The sequence below is a fragment of the Drosophila sulfurigaster genome, chromosome X (assembly GCF_023558435.1).
Source record: "Drosophila sulfurigaster albostrigata strain 15112-1811.04 chromosome X, ASM2355843v2, whole genome shotgun sequence".
In the NCBI taxonomy this organism is placed as follows: Eukaryota; Metazoa; Arthropoda; class Insecta; order Diptera; family Drosophilidae; genus Drosophila; species Drosophila sulfurigaster.
The window spans coordinates 2,202,630-2,218,682 of NC_084885.1; the positions used below are offsets into that span (position 1 = coordinate 2,202,630).

Genomic DNA, 16,053 nt, shown 5'->3' on the forward strand with positions numbered 1-16,053 from the left:
CTCAGCTCGCATCGCGCATCTCGCAGCGGCCAACAACAGGCTGCGATGGCTGCTCGGCCGCTCGTGGCCAATTCGAGTTGCTTTCTCTGAATTCAGTTTTCAGTATTCAATTGCGACTGCGACTGCGAACTGCGAACTGTGAAACAAACTGTGTGCTGTGTCTCTGTATTTCGTTTTGTGACGCGGCCAACGAAATCCCGACAAACGGATCCAGAATAAAACACACACACAAACACACATACAGAGAGCGAGAGCGAGAAGGTAAAACGCTTGTGTTCGCGCTTTGCGCTTTTCCTACCAAGTGTGAGTGAGACCTGATGTGCGTGTGTGTGTGTCTGTGTTTGTGTCTATTTCGAAAATCACATAGCGCATACCGCAATATCGTTTGTGCTGTGAATACGAAGAGTGCGAGACAGAGAGGGAGAGAGAGAAGGAGAGACAGACGACGACGAGGTTAAAAAAGAGCTCTGATGGCTTTGCAGACTCACGATGCTTTTGTTTTTGTTTTCGTTTGTCTTTTGTAATTGGCCCCGCCAGCCAGTCAGCTACAAAATACATGCACACATACATATGTATGCCTACGCATCACATGCATACATACATACATACATACATGGCTGCAATATGCGTAAACACAACAATAAGAGCAGCAGAGCTTTCGCCATTTTGTTTTGTGCACTGTGCAGCTTTAAGCTCGGCTTGACAGCAGCTTCACAGCAGGAGTTGTGTGCGTTAGAGTGAGACAGCTCGACTGCAGAGAGCGAAGCTCTTTTTTCCTGTGTGTTTTTGTCGTTGTTTCGGGAGAGAGAGCAAAGCTTTATTGACAGGTTCAACACCTGCTGGTTAGCGTCCAATTTTTCATCACATACTTTTGCGTGGTGACTCAGCGAGAGAGTGAGCGTTGGGCAAGGGGGAGAGGGGTGGTGGGGTGGTGGGGGAAGAGGTTGCTGGTATCAAATCGAAATTGCAGCGCGCAGTTAATACAGTTATAACCATGGAGCCACAAGCTCACCTTTAAAGCGATAAGATAAAGCTGCGGCGGACGGGACACACACACACACACACACACACACTCTAACGCACACCAACGCACACAGATTAGATATTAGAACTTTTACTCGCGAGTCGCGACGCCCCCCAAAGCATGAGTTGTTTGAAAGCCTCGGCCCACGGTGCGTTGGGCATTATCTTCAATTACTCTGGACTAGTTAAGCAATCAGCTCTGAGGCTTAAACACGTTTCCACAAAAAAAAAACTAAAATTTGGAATACTCGCAGTTTTGTTGTCACACAGTTTCAATTCAATACGCAGCAGCAGCGACGTCACCGCTTTCAATTTTCCTCATAATTTTCATGAATTTTCCATATTGTATGTGTATGTATCTAATAGAACGCGCAACTCTCTCCCTCTCTCTTTCACTCTCTTACTATATATATAATATATACATATATGTCGGTGTGTTTGTGTTGGTGTGTTTACGATTTGGCGTTGATTTTTGTTATTTCTCATACTAACAAATTCACTGCTGTGTATTTTTAATTTTAGTCCAAGGTTTGAAACAACAACAACAAGAACAACAACAACAACTAGTGTAAAGCAGCAGAAGACGACGACGCGGAGAACAGCAACTATAAACGTAATCAAAGCAACAAAGAAGCGCACAACAAAGTCTCCAATCACGAGAGACAACATTGCAAAAGAACCAGAGAGGAACGCAGACAGAGAGAGAAAGAGAGTCCGATCGAGAGCGAGGCAGCTTGGTCAATACAAAAAATTACGCATACGCCGTGTGAAGCGCAATCGCAGCCAAAAAGAAATAAACACAAAACAAAGCCACAACAACAACAACAACAAAGAAGAAGAAGAAGAAGAAGAAGAAGCAACAATATTTTTGTTAAGATTAAGAATACAATTAACCGATCGCCGCTGACTGACTCAGCCCCTTGAAGACCTTCCCCTCAAAGCCTCGCCCCCCAAAGTGAACGGATCAGCAACGGACTCTCTTTCTTCAATGTTGTTGGCCTCCCCTCCTGAAATTAATCATCGCTGACAATCGCAGATAGTTTCGGCGCCGCCAATTGCCGAGATTCTCTCCACACACAAAAAAACACCCGCTGATAATCATCGACTAGGCGAAGCACAGCCTCATCGCCACCGTGCAATCGGCATTGGTGGTAACAATTTCAAACTGCATCCGGCTAGAAACTCAGGTGAGCAGCAAACTAAATAAGTCGCACTTCATTGTGTGCAGTGATTTCTGCGAAAATAGTCCAATCATTTATCTATGGAACTTTGGAGAGTTTTCAAAATGATAATATTGAAATTATCTGTATAGATTGAATCAATACGTGGCAAATTCGATGTAGATTTTCTTTTTGTGTAGAAATGAATATAGACCTTTAATCTGAAATAGTATTCTATATTTTGGAGAGATCTCCCAATGATTTCTTCTATGGAGTTTATATTATTATACATTGAAACAATATGTTACTTGACAAGTTTCATATAAAGATTTCTGGGATAAAGCTTTTGTGCAGAAATCAGTATTAAATTGTAAACCTTTAATTTGTAATAGTATTCTATATTTTGGAGAGATTTCTCAATGATTTCTTCTATGGACATTATATTATTATTGAAACAATACTTGACAAGTTTCATGTAGAGATTTCTGGGACAAAGCTTTTGTGTAGATTTGAATATTGAATTGCAGACCTTTAATCTGTATATTGCTATACATATATATATATATATATATATACTATATAATAAGTGAGCTGTGTACTATTCTATATTTTGGAGACATTTATACTATTATACATTGCAACAACACTTGTCAAGATCGATGTCGAATTTTTTTTTTTTGATGAAGCTTTTGTGTAGAAATCAATATTGAATTGTAGACTCTTTTGCCAATCATTTTTCGATTGAAAAGAGCTGTGCTCTATTTTACACTTTGGAGAGATTCCCCAATGATATCTTGTATACTATCTAAAATTATATAGTTGAAATATTATTTGACAAGTCTTTCTCTAGACGCAGTTTTCTGCGAAAGCTTAACACTGTGACAAAGCTTTTGAGTAGATATACATTTTAATTTGTAGAAGAGAGCTGTATACTATTTTATACTTTGGAGAGATTTCTCAATGATATCTTGTATTCCCTCTATAAAGACCTTAGCAAACTTGATGTAGATTTCTGTGAAAGCTTAAAACTGTGACAAAGATTTTGTGTAGAAATAAATTTAAAATTGTAACCTTCTCAGTCGGCCTGCATTATTTTTATCTATTGACATTTAAAGAAAGCTTTATGCTTCGGAGAGTTGTCAAATTAGAACTGTTTTTAAGCTCTTCTATTCATTGTAATGAATTGAATTTTAATCATATACATTCTGTTTAATCATATGGATAAACTACGTTGGGGTGATAATCTATGTAGACTTTTGAACAGACTTAGAAATTATACTTGATAAGTTTGCAAACGTTTCTTTATATATACATATATGTATACTTGTATATATTATAGTTTTTTTTTTGAGAGAATTTTAAAAATGTCTTTTATAGGTTGTCTTGGGAGAGTTCCAAATGCTGAAAACATTTTGTGGCAAACATTCGATCAAAAGTATAACATGAAATGTCATTAAATCAAATTTGTAAAATGAACAGCGCTCAAAAGCAAATATTGAGCTTATTGGAGAGTAAAAAAAAAGAGAGAGCATAAGCGCACAATAAACTCTGCTCCTAATCTCAGGATATGACGTTAATAGTCACGGCCTTTCTCAGGACAGACTAGAGGTTGAACTCGAGAGTCGTCTAAGGGTAAGAGGGGGCTCGAGACTGTGAAGTGAAGGCAAACTCACGTACACAAAAAAATGCCAGGCAATGTGGTCCCAAGTGGCGTTCAGGCCTCATCATCATCATCGGCTGCTCAACAGCTCGCCACTTCAACAGCTCATCATACACTTATACAAAGACACAGACACAGACACAGACAGACGCACACTTAAGCACACGTATACGAACCAATACAACGGCGGTGAAGACCCGTGACCAAGGCCTGTCAGTTGCTAGTTTCGGCCAGTCTTATCAAAGAGCCAACAAACAGTTAGAACTTAAAACTTGCTCAACCCACAGGCCCAGAACAATTGAAAATTTCAAATCTATACACACACAACTTATAAGACACGTGTGTGTGTATGTGTGGCTAGAGATGCGCATAAGCCGTGACACGAGCTGAGTTTACACGATTTGGTTTAATTTTATTAAACTACGAAACAAATTGATTGAAGAGAATCAAAATAAAAAAATCTTGCTTTGCACTAAAATTTATATCTAAACAACGTGAATTTGCAACAAATGAATTTCTTAGTAAATTTTCGACTTTTGAAAAGACATTAAAGTTATTCCTTGCTGTCTTCGCTCAACGTTTTCAATTTTACGAAAAGTTAAAATGAAATTCAATGATAATAAAAATGATTCTTTTATATTTTATTTTTTTTTAACAATTTTTGTATAATTTAAATATTTTAAAATGTAATTGTTAAATGTAACTGACATTTTAATAGGCAATCTATAGGTGGTATAATTATAGTGCATTCTTGAAATAAATCCAAAATCAAACATTTACTTCTATCTAAAAATGTCATGTAGGTCTTTATATATATTTTATATTTTCGCTTAAGATTTGGGCAACTTGAATATTTTAATCGAATCGCATATTTTTGCTTATCTTTTTGTTTTTTAAGAAAGAGCCTATTACAATTTAAAATTTTGTTTTTATTAATTTGTATGTGAATTTTGATTATATTGAAGTTCCAAGTTTCTTCATTATTATTAGATTTACTGAGGTTTTAGGTTTTTCGTTGATATTTGCTCAAGATTTGCGCAATTTAAATATTTTATTCGAATCATATATTATTGCCTTGCTATTTTTTTAATTAAAAAAGGCTATTACAAACTAAACATTCGATTGTACAAATTTGTGTGTGTATTTCAATTATATTAAAGTTCTAATTTGTATTAATTTTAAGTTTTTCTTTCATATTTTCGATAAAAATTTGGGTAATTTGAAATATTCGATTGCGAATCGTATATTTTTGAATTTTGTTATTTTCTAAATCGAATTCTATTTATCTGTATCTAACTTAAAATATCTATATGAATATAATTTTAGTTTCAATTAAATAATTTTTTAATTTTCAATTTATTTTTTTGGAGTCACATATTTTTGATGATTTAATTTACTGAGATTTTAAGTTTTTCAAGATTTGCGTGATTTAAAATATCCGATTGCGAATCGTATATTTTTGAATTCTGTTATTTTCTAAATCGAATTCTATATACTGAAAATATTTATATGAATATACATATATTTTAGTTTAAATGAAATCACTTTTTTAATTGTTAATTTATATAATTTTGTTGGAGTCACATATTATTTTAAATATCCGATTGCGAATTTTTGAATTTTGTTATTTTCTAAATCAAATTCTATATATCTGTATCTAACTTAAAATATCTATATGAATATATTTGTATATTTAAATGCGTGTCACGTCGTGTCACGCGCGCATCTCTAATGTGAGCGCTTTACGCATTGAATCAAGCGACTGTTCGGCGGGGCAACAGTCAGAGCAGCAAATTTTTTGGTTTTTGTTATTTTTGCCCCAAAACCCGCGCACAGTACTCGGGCTCGCATTTTTATCAGCGGCTTATCAGTAAATAATTCCACCTGTTGTGCAGTTGCTTCGTCGACATGCTCATGCCAAAGGGGTGAAGCGGAGGGTGTTCAAGAGGCCTTAGGTTGGGTTGAGTTGGGTTGGGTTGGGTTGGGTGGACGGGTTGCTCTGTTTGGAGTAGCGCTTAAGTATGAGAGAGAGAGAGAGAGAGAGTGTGTGTGTGTGTGTGTGTAGAGATAACTCCAGTCAGGTGTCGCTTTGAAGCTTCTGCTTTCAGAAGCAGCGCTTACTTTACAGACAGAGAGAGACAGAAAGAGAGCGAGAAAAAGTTGGGGATTTAGTGAGATATGCACTCTATATACACATATATGTAGTTCAAGATTCATTTGTATCTTTTGTGAGCCACCGCTTGCAGTTGTGATACATATGTACATAGACTTAAGTATCTCGCATTCGCAGTGCAGTTGACACTGTATGTGAGTGTGTGTGTGTGTGTGTGTTTACATTGCTCAGCAGAAAGCCGCTGCCTGTTGTGACCATCAGTGGCTGGATTTCATAGATAACACACACACACACACACACACACACAACTTAAGTGTGACTGCGCGATTCAGTTGAGTTTCATTTTTTTTAATCTTATCTTAAAACTTGAGTCGACATCGTTTGCCAGACACCAACGCTGACGCTTTGCAACACTCACACGATCACACACACACATTGTTGCCCTAACACACACACACACACACACACTAAGTCGAGTACAGTGGTCGATATATGTGTCACAACAAAAATAATGACAGGAAATCAACTCAAATTTGATCCTCAGTTGTCTATTTTAATTCAAGCGAGATCAACAATTAATTGATCGTCAAATATCGCATTTAAATTATGCATAATCTTATCAACTCGCCATAAATTGAGTTCATTACATTCTGAATTGTTCAGAATTTATAAATATTATCTCAACTCAAATAGCAATTTTACTTTTGAATTTGAATTCAATCCTAAGAAAAATATTTCAATAATATGAATTTCAGCTTTTCATAAATTGAATTAATTTCATTTCAAATTGTTCACGATTTATAAATATTTTTCTCAACTCAAATAGAAATTTTAAATTCTTGTTTCTTAAATTCGAGCTTCAAATACGAACTAAAATGTTTTATTTTAAAAGCTCTTTTTCTTGTTTTCTTTTTTTTGTGACTAGTTCCTAGAGGATCAATAAATTCGCATTTGCCTCTGAAACTACAATTCTAGGCTTGATCTTTCAAAGTAGAAAGTCACTATAATTTCTTTGAAGATTTGATCTTGGGGAAAAAATGCGCACAAATAATGAGTATTATTAGAAATTCGTTCATTAAGGTTCCTAGAAAAATCTTTCTAAATATCAAAAATAGCACGACTTTGTTCGATAACAACAGTGAATTAGATATGTCCAGACTAGCTAATACCCTGTGTTCTTAATGGATATTCTTTAAATTATCCTTTTAGCGTTACATTTTTGTGGCTTCTTCTACTGAACTTTATAATAATGTTTAGTTTTTAGACTAAATTTGTTTAAACATAAAAAGATTCCTTTTTGTGCAGTTTGGAAACCAAATATATTTTTGAACCCAAAGAATACAAGAGCTATTTATTTACATGGATTCTTTGCTTCTTGCTTATTTTCTCGGATCAGATATTCTTCTGCATTTCAATTGCACACACACACACACAGATACATGCATATTGCTGGTGTGTATTTTGCATCTCTGCTTTGTTTGTTTTTTTTTTTTTTGTGGTATTGTTTTTGTTGCCATTGCTTTGGCTGCAGCGAGAGCAACCCACGTCAGTCTTCAGTTGCTCTTCGTTTTGAGCTTCGTTTGGTTTCGACGCCGACGGCGACGTCGACGCCAACCCTTACTTTGTGTTGCTGCTGCTGCGCTTGAAACGTCAAATTGTAGGCGTAATACTTCTCTGATAGCGGGCGGAAGCGGAGGCAGAGTAAGCAACTTAACACTGGAGTTGCACTCGTCGTTCTCTGTGTGTGTGTGTGTGTGTGCATGCATTTATTTATAAACTGCGCTCATTGTTTGCCCCACACGCGGCTTTGACTTGCTCTCATAAAACGCGCGTTCGTCTCTCTGTGTGTGTGTGCCTCCTGTGCCTTACTCTCACACTCTCGCTCTCTCTGTGGCTTGCACTGACTAACTCGCTCTCGCACATTGGCTAGCAAATGCGTCTCTCCCGCTCACACATGCGCGCAAGCTTAACATCGTCGTCGACGTCGTCGTCGTCATCGTCGCGTCGCAGCAGTCAGGGTTGTGTTGTTGTAAACTCGGTTTCAAGCTTTAATTACGTCTCATACTCACACACATACACGAGTTGCTGTTGTGTGCGAGCGCAAAGCGTGCAAACAGACGGACTCATTCAGTCTCAGCCCCAGCTGTGCATTTGTATGTGTATGTGTGTGTGTGTGTTACGTTCTATGCGGGGCCATGAGGCCGTTGAGGGGCGGCACATACAGTTCTTCTTGCTCTTGTTGTTGTTGTAGCTGTGTTGAGTTGCGCTCTTGTTGTTGTTGTTTTTGGTTGTTGTCGGCCTGTGCGCGGTATTCCTATTTTTGTTTGCTCGTCGTTGCTGCTGTTGTTGCTGTAGTTCTTGCCTCTGCTGCTGCTCTTGTTGTTGTTGTTGTTGTCGAACGGTACTTCTGAGCGCCAGCCATTATTTGCTTGAATTCAGTCAAGCTTTGTGCTTCGTTGCCGCCGCTCGCGAAGTTGTCGCGTTGTCGTCGCTGTTGCCGTCGTCGTTACTTTCGTTGACGTCGTCGTCTTCGCTGTTCTCGTGTTGTTGTCGTCATTTTAGTCCCGTTATTGCACCCACTAAAAGCAGCCAACCCAAGAACCGCCACAACACACACACACACACACGCATACTCTGGTGACGCGCGATTTGATTTTCGTGCGCGTTTCGTTGATTCCTTGCCCGCTTTTTTGGCCGGCTTTGGCGCGGCCTAAAAACGTGAGTACACAAATACATGCACACATGCACATGTATATCCATTCTCCCCCTTTCCTGGTCCGTCTCCTTTCATCGAACTCCATTGCCATGCGTGTGTGTCTGTTTTATTTCGTTTCGTTTCGTTTCGTTTCATTCTTTTTTGTATCAGCACGCTAATCTTCAATTTGAGATTAGATATAAGGTTGCTTTACATTATTATTTCTAGACTCAGCCTGCATTCTGTGCTCTCTCTCTCTCTCTCTGCACACACAGACACATATATAGAGGCATACTCTCTCTCTCTCTCCCTTTCTCACGCTCACACACGCTGCGCATTGCCGTAAGTTTAAGCTCCAGAGCTTTCAAAAGCTGCGCTCAAGCAAAGCTTCGACCTAAGCTCAAAGTCTCGATGCCAGTTGAACACACAAAATGAAAAGAGGAATCAAACTGTTCAAATCGATAAAAAAGCTTCAATGCTTATCAGTAAAAACTAAACCCAAAAAGAAAAACAAAAAGAAGAAAAGAGAAGCGCGAAACAATTTTAACCGGCCCAGTAAAGTGCGCAATATACAAACATTTATCGACGGTTTATCGAGAGGGGGGAAGGGGCGCAAAGCAGGCAAAAAAACGTAGCTCGGAGCGAGCTGCTGCCCGTTAGCTGCGTCGCCAGCTTATCACACACAGACGCACGCTCTCGTTGCGTGTATGTGTGTGTGTGTGTGTGTGCCTTTATGTAAAATTGTCTCTAGACCCTGCAGAGGCGTATATCGCGTTATCAATATAATCGGCAGTGTGTGTGTGTGTGTGAAAGAGTTAAACGTTTATTTGTTTCTTGTCAATTGTTTTTTTTTATTTGCTTCCTTTTCGCCTCTTTTCTCTTGCTTGTTCGCTTTTTGGTTTTGTTTTATTAATTAAAGAATGGCGCTTCTAATGACTAGGTGAATTGATTGCGATTGCGTTTGCGTTTGGGTTTGGGGCGAGGCAATAAGACGATGAAGAAGAAGAAGTAGAAGAAGGGTTTGGCAGATTCTTCAAATATTGCCAACAAACTTACGGGCAATATATATGAGGGGAATACCAGTAAAATTGTACAATTCAAAAATATATTTTAAATACTAAAGAGAAAAGTAAACTAAAACTATGATAAAACTTTCACAAAAGAATAAGAAGAATTAAAAATTGTGCAGAACAAAAATATTCAAATCTTTTCTGAATTCTGAAAGTCTGTTATGAGCATAAGAAGCAAAAATTTGTTTAAGGAAATATTATCTTTAATATTCAAAAATATGCAAATTTTGTTGAATTCTGAAAGTCCGTTATGAGCATAGGAAAGAAAATATTATCTTTAATATTCGATTGTATTTCTTCACAGTTTAATACTTTTCAAAAACAACAACAACAATTATATTATATATTTGTTTATAAGTAAAGCTCTGCAATAACGTGTTATATGAAATGAATGTCAAATTTAATATAATTCTGAGAAATGTCTTAAATATGTTTAACGTTAAATAAATTAACAAATTTCTAAACTAGTTTTTACCAGATTATTAAATTTTAAAAGTAACGTGCTATAAAAAAAAACATTAAATTATAAACAAAAGTTTTTAAAAGAAACTTTCTTATACATATGTATATGCAATTTTTGTGAAAATTCCTTCAACACATTCTTCTTTAATTCGGGCAGCTTCAAGACGTCTTGCAAACGGTTGAAAATGGAAAAGACTCCCCGGTATACGCAGCGGGAGCGCAACATGGTGCTCACATATGCAGCACAACACAAGGATGTGATTGAGAATAAGCGCACGGACGCCGAATCCAATCGCAAAAAGGACGAAGTGTGGCTGCAGATAGCCAAGGACTTCAATGGCAAGGTCTATCATCAGCGTAGCGCCAAACAGTTGCGACAGCTCTACAAGAACATGAAGCTCCTCCTCAAGAAGGATCTGTGCGGCGAGGATAAGGGCAATCGCTCCTTCTTGGATCTGCTCAACACACTCTCACAACAGGATTCGGTGGCCCAATACATTGCCGAGCAAATGTCACCGGATGGCGCCGGCAGTCAAGCGACTGGCAATGGTCGCCACTTGGCCGATGACTACGAGGACTCAAAGGTATGTCTAAAATGAAAATCAACTTGTACAATAACTAAAGGTAAAGCAGACAAAAGCACTTTAAGGCTAGAGTAAGAGTCAAAAGCATATTAAAGCATAAAACAAAACCTGTGCGTAATCTGCAAAAGCACAGTAAAGTCGTAAAGTTTTACATTTAGTTGTGAACCAATTTAAATTATTATTTATTATTATCGATTGAAAGCACATTTAAATTAAAATATATTTATGTAAAGTTATTTCAAACCTTAAAATTAATGCAAAAAAAAAAATGGCTTTACGAATTGAACATTAAGTAAAAAAAATAACAATTTAATTCAAAAGCACATTGTTAGGGAAAAGTAGTTTCGCACAATAGAAAACTTAAGATTAGAAAAAGCTTAAGTATTGTAGTAAAAATTAATATTTCATTTAATTCTAAAGCATATTTAAAATAAAAGCATGTTTCTTTACAAAATATAAAGTTGTTTATTAGCGAAAGTTTTTTTAAATGATTTAAAATCACATTCAAAATAAAAATGTAGCCATCAAAAATATAATATTTTATAGTATTTTAAGCTTAAAAGGGAAAAAAGTAGATTCGAAGGAAGATTGGCATTGTGATGAATAAAATATAAAATGCAAGTTTACAAAATATGAAGCTTTACATTATTGAAAACTTCAGAAAAGTAAAACTTTTCTAACTTTTCTCTTTGCTTTTTTTTTAATATTAAACTCAGCTAACGAAAACTTTAATACAAATACAAGATTAATGTGCTTCAACTTTAAGCAAAAGCTTTATTCTAACTAACTGTTCTCCTTGATTCACATCGTAATGTGAAGAATTAGATTAATGTGCTTCCATTTTAAGATAAAGCTTTATTCTGAACAACTTTTCTCCTTGACTGACATCAAGTCTAGAGCGATTAAGACAATGTAATGAATGCTCTTTAATGTGCTTTAACTTTAAGCGAAAGCTTTAGTCAAATCAACTTGACAAAAAGGTTGACTGCAAGTTTTAAAGTTATCAAGATTTGGATTTATGTGCTTTAACATTAAACATCGACTAAGAAATGTTAAGTGAAAGCTTTAGGACAATAACAATATTAATGTGCTTCCATTTAAAATTAAGACTTTATTTTAATCAACTTTTCTTTTTGATTCACAACGAGTTTATATTGATCAAAATAGTGTAATGAATTGGATTAATGTGCTTTAACTTTAAGCGAAAGCTTTAGTAAAATAAACTTGAGCAAAAGCTTTACTGCAAGTTTTAAAGTGATCAAGATAGAGTAATGAATTGGATTTATGTGCTTTAACATTAAACTTCGACTAAGAAATGCCAAGTGAAAGCTTTAAGACCAGTACAATATTAATGTGCTTCCACTTAAAATGAAGACTTTATCAATCAACTTTAATTCAATCTCTTTAATCAACTTTACTTCTTGATTTACAGCTTCCACTGTACGAGGGCATGGACACGGATGTCATACTGATCAAATCTGAGACGATTAGCGACAATGAGCAGACTGAGAACGGCATGGACTGCATGGACGATGACGATGACGACGACTGCCCCAGCCCGAAGGCGCCCGAAGTGTGCCTCGAGGAGGAGGACGGGGTGCTTTTTCCCACAGATCGGAGCCACTTGCAGCAGCACAGCGGCGGCGGTTCGATAGCCAGCAATCAAGTGAATGGCAACGGCAACGGCAACAACGGCATCGGTGGCAGCAACATTGACGCCTTGCCACGTGCACCCAGCTCACCGGTGTGCAGCACCAAGACGTCGATCTCATCGACGGGCAGTTATATGTCCGCTGGGCAGACGCCCAAGGCTGAGATAACGCTGACCAGCGTGGGCAACATTCGTGTGGGGGCGTTTGCCAGCATCAATAATACGCTGCACAATGGCAACAGCAACAGTAGCAGCAACAACAACAACAACAATAATAACAATATCAACAGCAGCAGTAACAAGAACAACAACAATAGCAACAATGGCAACAATGTTGCGGCTGCCGCCGGAGGTGGCAACAGCTTGCAACTGACTGCGGAGCAGATGCAACAGCATCTGCTGCTCAATGGCCTGGGATTGTCGGCGGTGCAGCATCCGCCGGCGGGGCAATCACTGCAGGCGGCCATCAATGCGGCCACAAGCGGCGTGGGCAGCGGGCGGCAGACGCAGACGTTGCAATTGCCGCGGTTGCAGCGGGGACACAATGCGGCAGCAAGTGCTGCGGCAGCCACAAACGGTGGCAACAGCAATGCAACCGGTGTGCAGTTGCTGTTGAATGGCCATCAGACGAGTCGCGACAAATCGCAACAGCAACAACAGCTGCATCAGCAACAGTTGCAACAGCAGCAGCAGCAACAGTTGCATCCCAGTGGCAGCATCACGTTGGCTGCGGGCAGCTTTAATGGCTACAATGGTCTCGGTGTCATCAACTGTGGCCCCATCAGCAGCGGCAGCAACAACAGCCACAACAACAGCGCCAGCAGCAGTGGCAGCGGCAGCAACAACAACAACAACCACAACCACAACAACAGCAGCGGCAATCTGCAAACGAGCAGCCAAAACAATCACAACAACCACAACAACATCAGCGGCAGCCACAACACAAGCGGCGGCAGCAACAGCGGCACACGTGGCCAACACAATGAGTACATGATGACGCTGGCCGTCGAGGAGCGTAAGCTGAAGATTGAGCTGCTGAATGCGCAGATCAAGTATTGGGAGACGTTGACCAAGAAGCTCGACTCCCAGTCCGGTCACTATCCCAATCCGGCGTGTCCTTGCCACTTCCCGGGCACCGGCGTCATCGGAGGCGTGGCAGCAGCGGGCAGCGCTGCTGTCGCTGTCGCTGCCAATGCGTTGCAAACGCAGTCGAGCAGCAGCTAGTCCGCAGCTTACGCTGGCGGCGACGACGACGACGATGACGACGACGACGACAATGCCGGCCAACTGCAAACTGATGATGATGACGATGACGATGACGATGACGATGATGTTGAGGATGTTGATGAAGAAGAAGAGCAGGAGGAGGAGGAGGAGGAGAATGTGCTGGATGCTGATGAGCTGGATGATTTGGACAGTGACATCATCTCGATTGTGGACATTGACGATGACGATGATGACGCTGACGCTGAGCAGGAGGAGGAGAAGCAGCAGCAGCAGAAGCTCAACATAACTGATTTGACGCTGCATGATGATTTCGATTCACAGGATGCCTTGGTCAAGGATGTGGGCGTGGTCGGCGGTCTCTCACCGCCACCGCCACCACCAACATCAACATCGACACCCAAGTCGCTGTCGTTGCCGTTGCCGTTGCCGCCAGCGAAGCGAGTGAAGCAGCGACACATTGCAGTGCTGCCGGCGGAAGCTGCCTCCGCGTTGCTGTTGCAGCTGACACAACAGACGTCGCCGTCGCCATCGCAATCGCCATCGCAATCGCCGCCAAGTGAGGATAAGCTATAGTCTTAAGAGTTATTAGCTAGTCTAGTATTTTAATCCCTTTACCCCAAAGTCTAGTATGGCAATGTCAATGCCTTAAACGTCGTCGTTTTTCGATTTGCCATCAAACCAAAACTACCATAATTAACATATATACAACTATTATTATTATTATTATTATTATTACTATTATTATTATTACTGCTATTTATTTATGTGTGCCAAAAACGAAACTGCGTCTGTGTGTCTGTCTGCGTGTCTGTCTGTGTATGTGTGTGTGCATGTGACGCGCTTTTTTTTGTTTTTATTTTTATATTTTACATTGTACTTTGTAACAGCGCCTAACCAAACCTTAATTGCCATCTAAAGAAATGCTTGCCAAAATTTAATTTTAAGCATTAATTTATTGTCCCCCCAACCCCAAGCCAGCAATTATTTATTGTTTTTTTTTTTGCTTTTTTTTAAACGTTAAGTTACTTATTTTTTGTTAAGCTGTGAAACCAAAAGAAAAAGCAACGAAGGGCCTAAACAAAGAAAAAAACTATTATGAAATGCAGAAGAAAAACGAAAATACACATTTTCATTGATCACTGTATATTTACCTTAATTAACATTACTTAATTAGTTGTCATCTAGTTACAATAACACACAAAAACATGAGAAAACACACACAAAACAACAACAAAATATGAAAACTGTACAAATGTGGTTCCTAATCTAGTCCTTAAAAACAAAAACACAAAAAAAAACAAAAACAAAAACAAAAAATCGAAAGAAAAACTGTTTAAAAAAGAATGCAAAATGTGAAATGCAAAAGCAAATTGTTATGCATATAGCGAAACTTGTGTATTTTTTTTTTATATACATATATATACATACACAAATTATAAAAGAAATATATATATATATTTTAATGGAATGCCCCCAGTCCCAAAACCCTCCAAAGAACTGTAGCTAATTTTAATGTACTTAAAAATACAGAATAACAAAAAACAAAAAAGAAAAAACCAAAAACCAAACAAAAAAAAACAAAGGCACCTACTATCCCCCGTTTATTAGTTTGTACAGAGATATAGGAAGAGATCGAGAGAATGAAAGAAAGAGAAACTTGCTAGTCGCCGTTGCATAACTGTATTCATTAGTCTAGCATAAATGAAAGCGAAAGGATTTCACAAATTATGCTATTTTGTTATGCATTTGCATACTGCTAGTAATAAAACAAAAATTATTATACAAAAACAAGTATGTTTAATTGTAATGCCTATATGTAACCACAATTTACAAAACAAAACAACAAAAAAATACAAAAACAATTTATACAATTTTTGTAAGCAAAACAAATTAATAAAAACAAAACAATGATTTTAATTTTTGCGATCTAATGAATTTGTTGCTTTTAGCATAAAACAGGTAACTTCAAACATTTTGAATTTGGCGCGCACATTTTGCAACACTGGATACAAATTAGTGGTAACTTTTCACAACAATGAAAATTTAACGATGCCGCACTCTTCGTATGCGGTATGCAATAAATTCTGATCTAAATACATTAAATCAATGTAAAATAATTACAAATTTGCTATTTAATGAAGTAATTAAACAATAATAATTACAGCTTCCTTTTATTATTACATTTATTTTTAAAATATCAAAGGAAAGGATATATTTTGAGTGTGACCATTTTCAGGCTAAACAGTTGCCAGGAAAGTTACCAAACATTGGGATTTTTACATGGAAGTATTTAAAAATATGCTGCATTTATTTTACGGCATTTTAAATAGGTAATTTTATATTAATTAAATTGAATTAAATAGCATATGAAATCAAATTTACCGCTGTACATAAAAAAATTAAGCTGA

General features: G+C 37.9%; 1 protein-coding gene across 1 annotated transcript; it reads left to right on the top strand.

Moving 5' to 3' along the window:
• Positions 1-103: 103 nt before the first annotated feature.
• Positions 104-15,519, top strand: LOC133849451 (type-2 histone deacetylase 1). Its single transcript, XM_062285551.1, is given in 4 exon segments — positions 104-261; positions 1,546-2,210; positions 10,341-10,767; positions 12,200-15,519. Coding segments are annotated over 2 exon segments (2,418 nt in total). The 5' UTR covers positions 104-261; positions 1,546-2,210; positions 10,341-10,368; the 3' UTR covers positions 14,219-15,519.
• Positions 15,520-16,053: the final 534 nt, after the last annotated feature.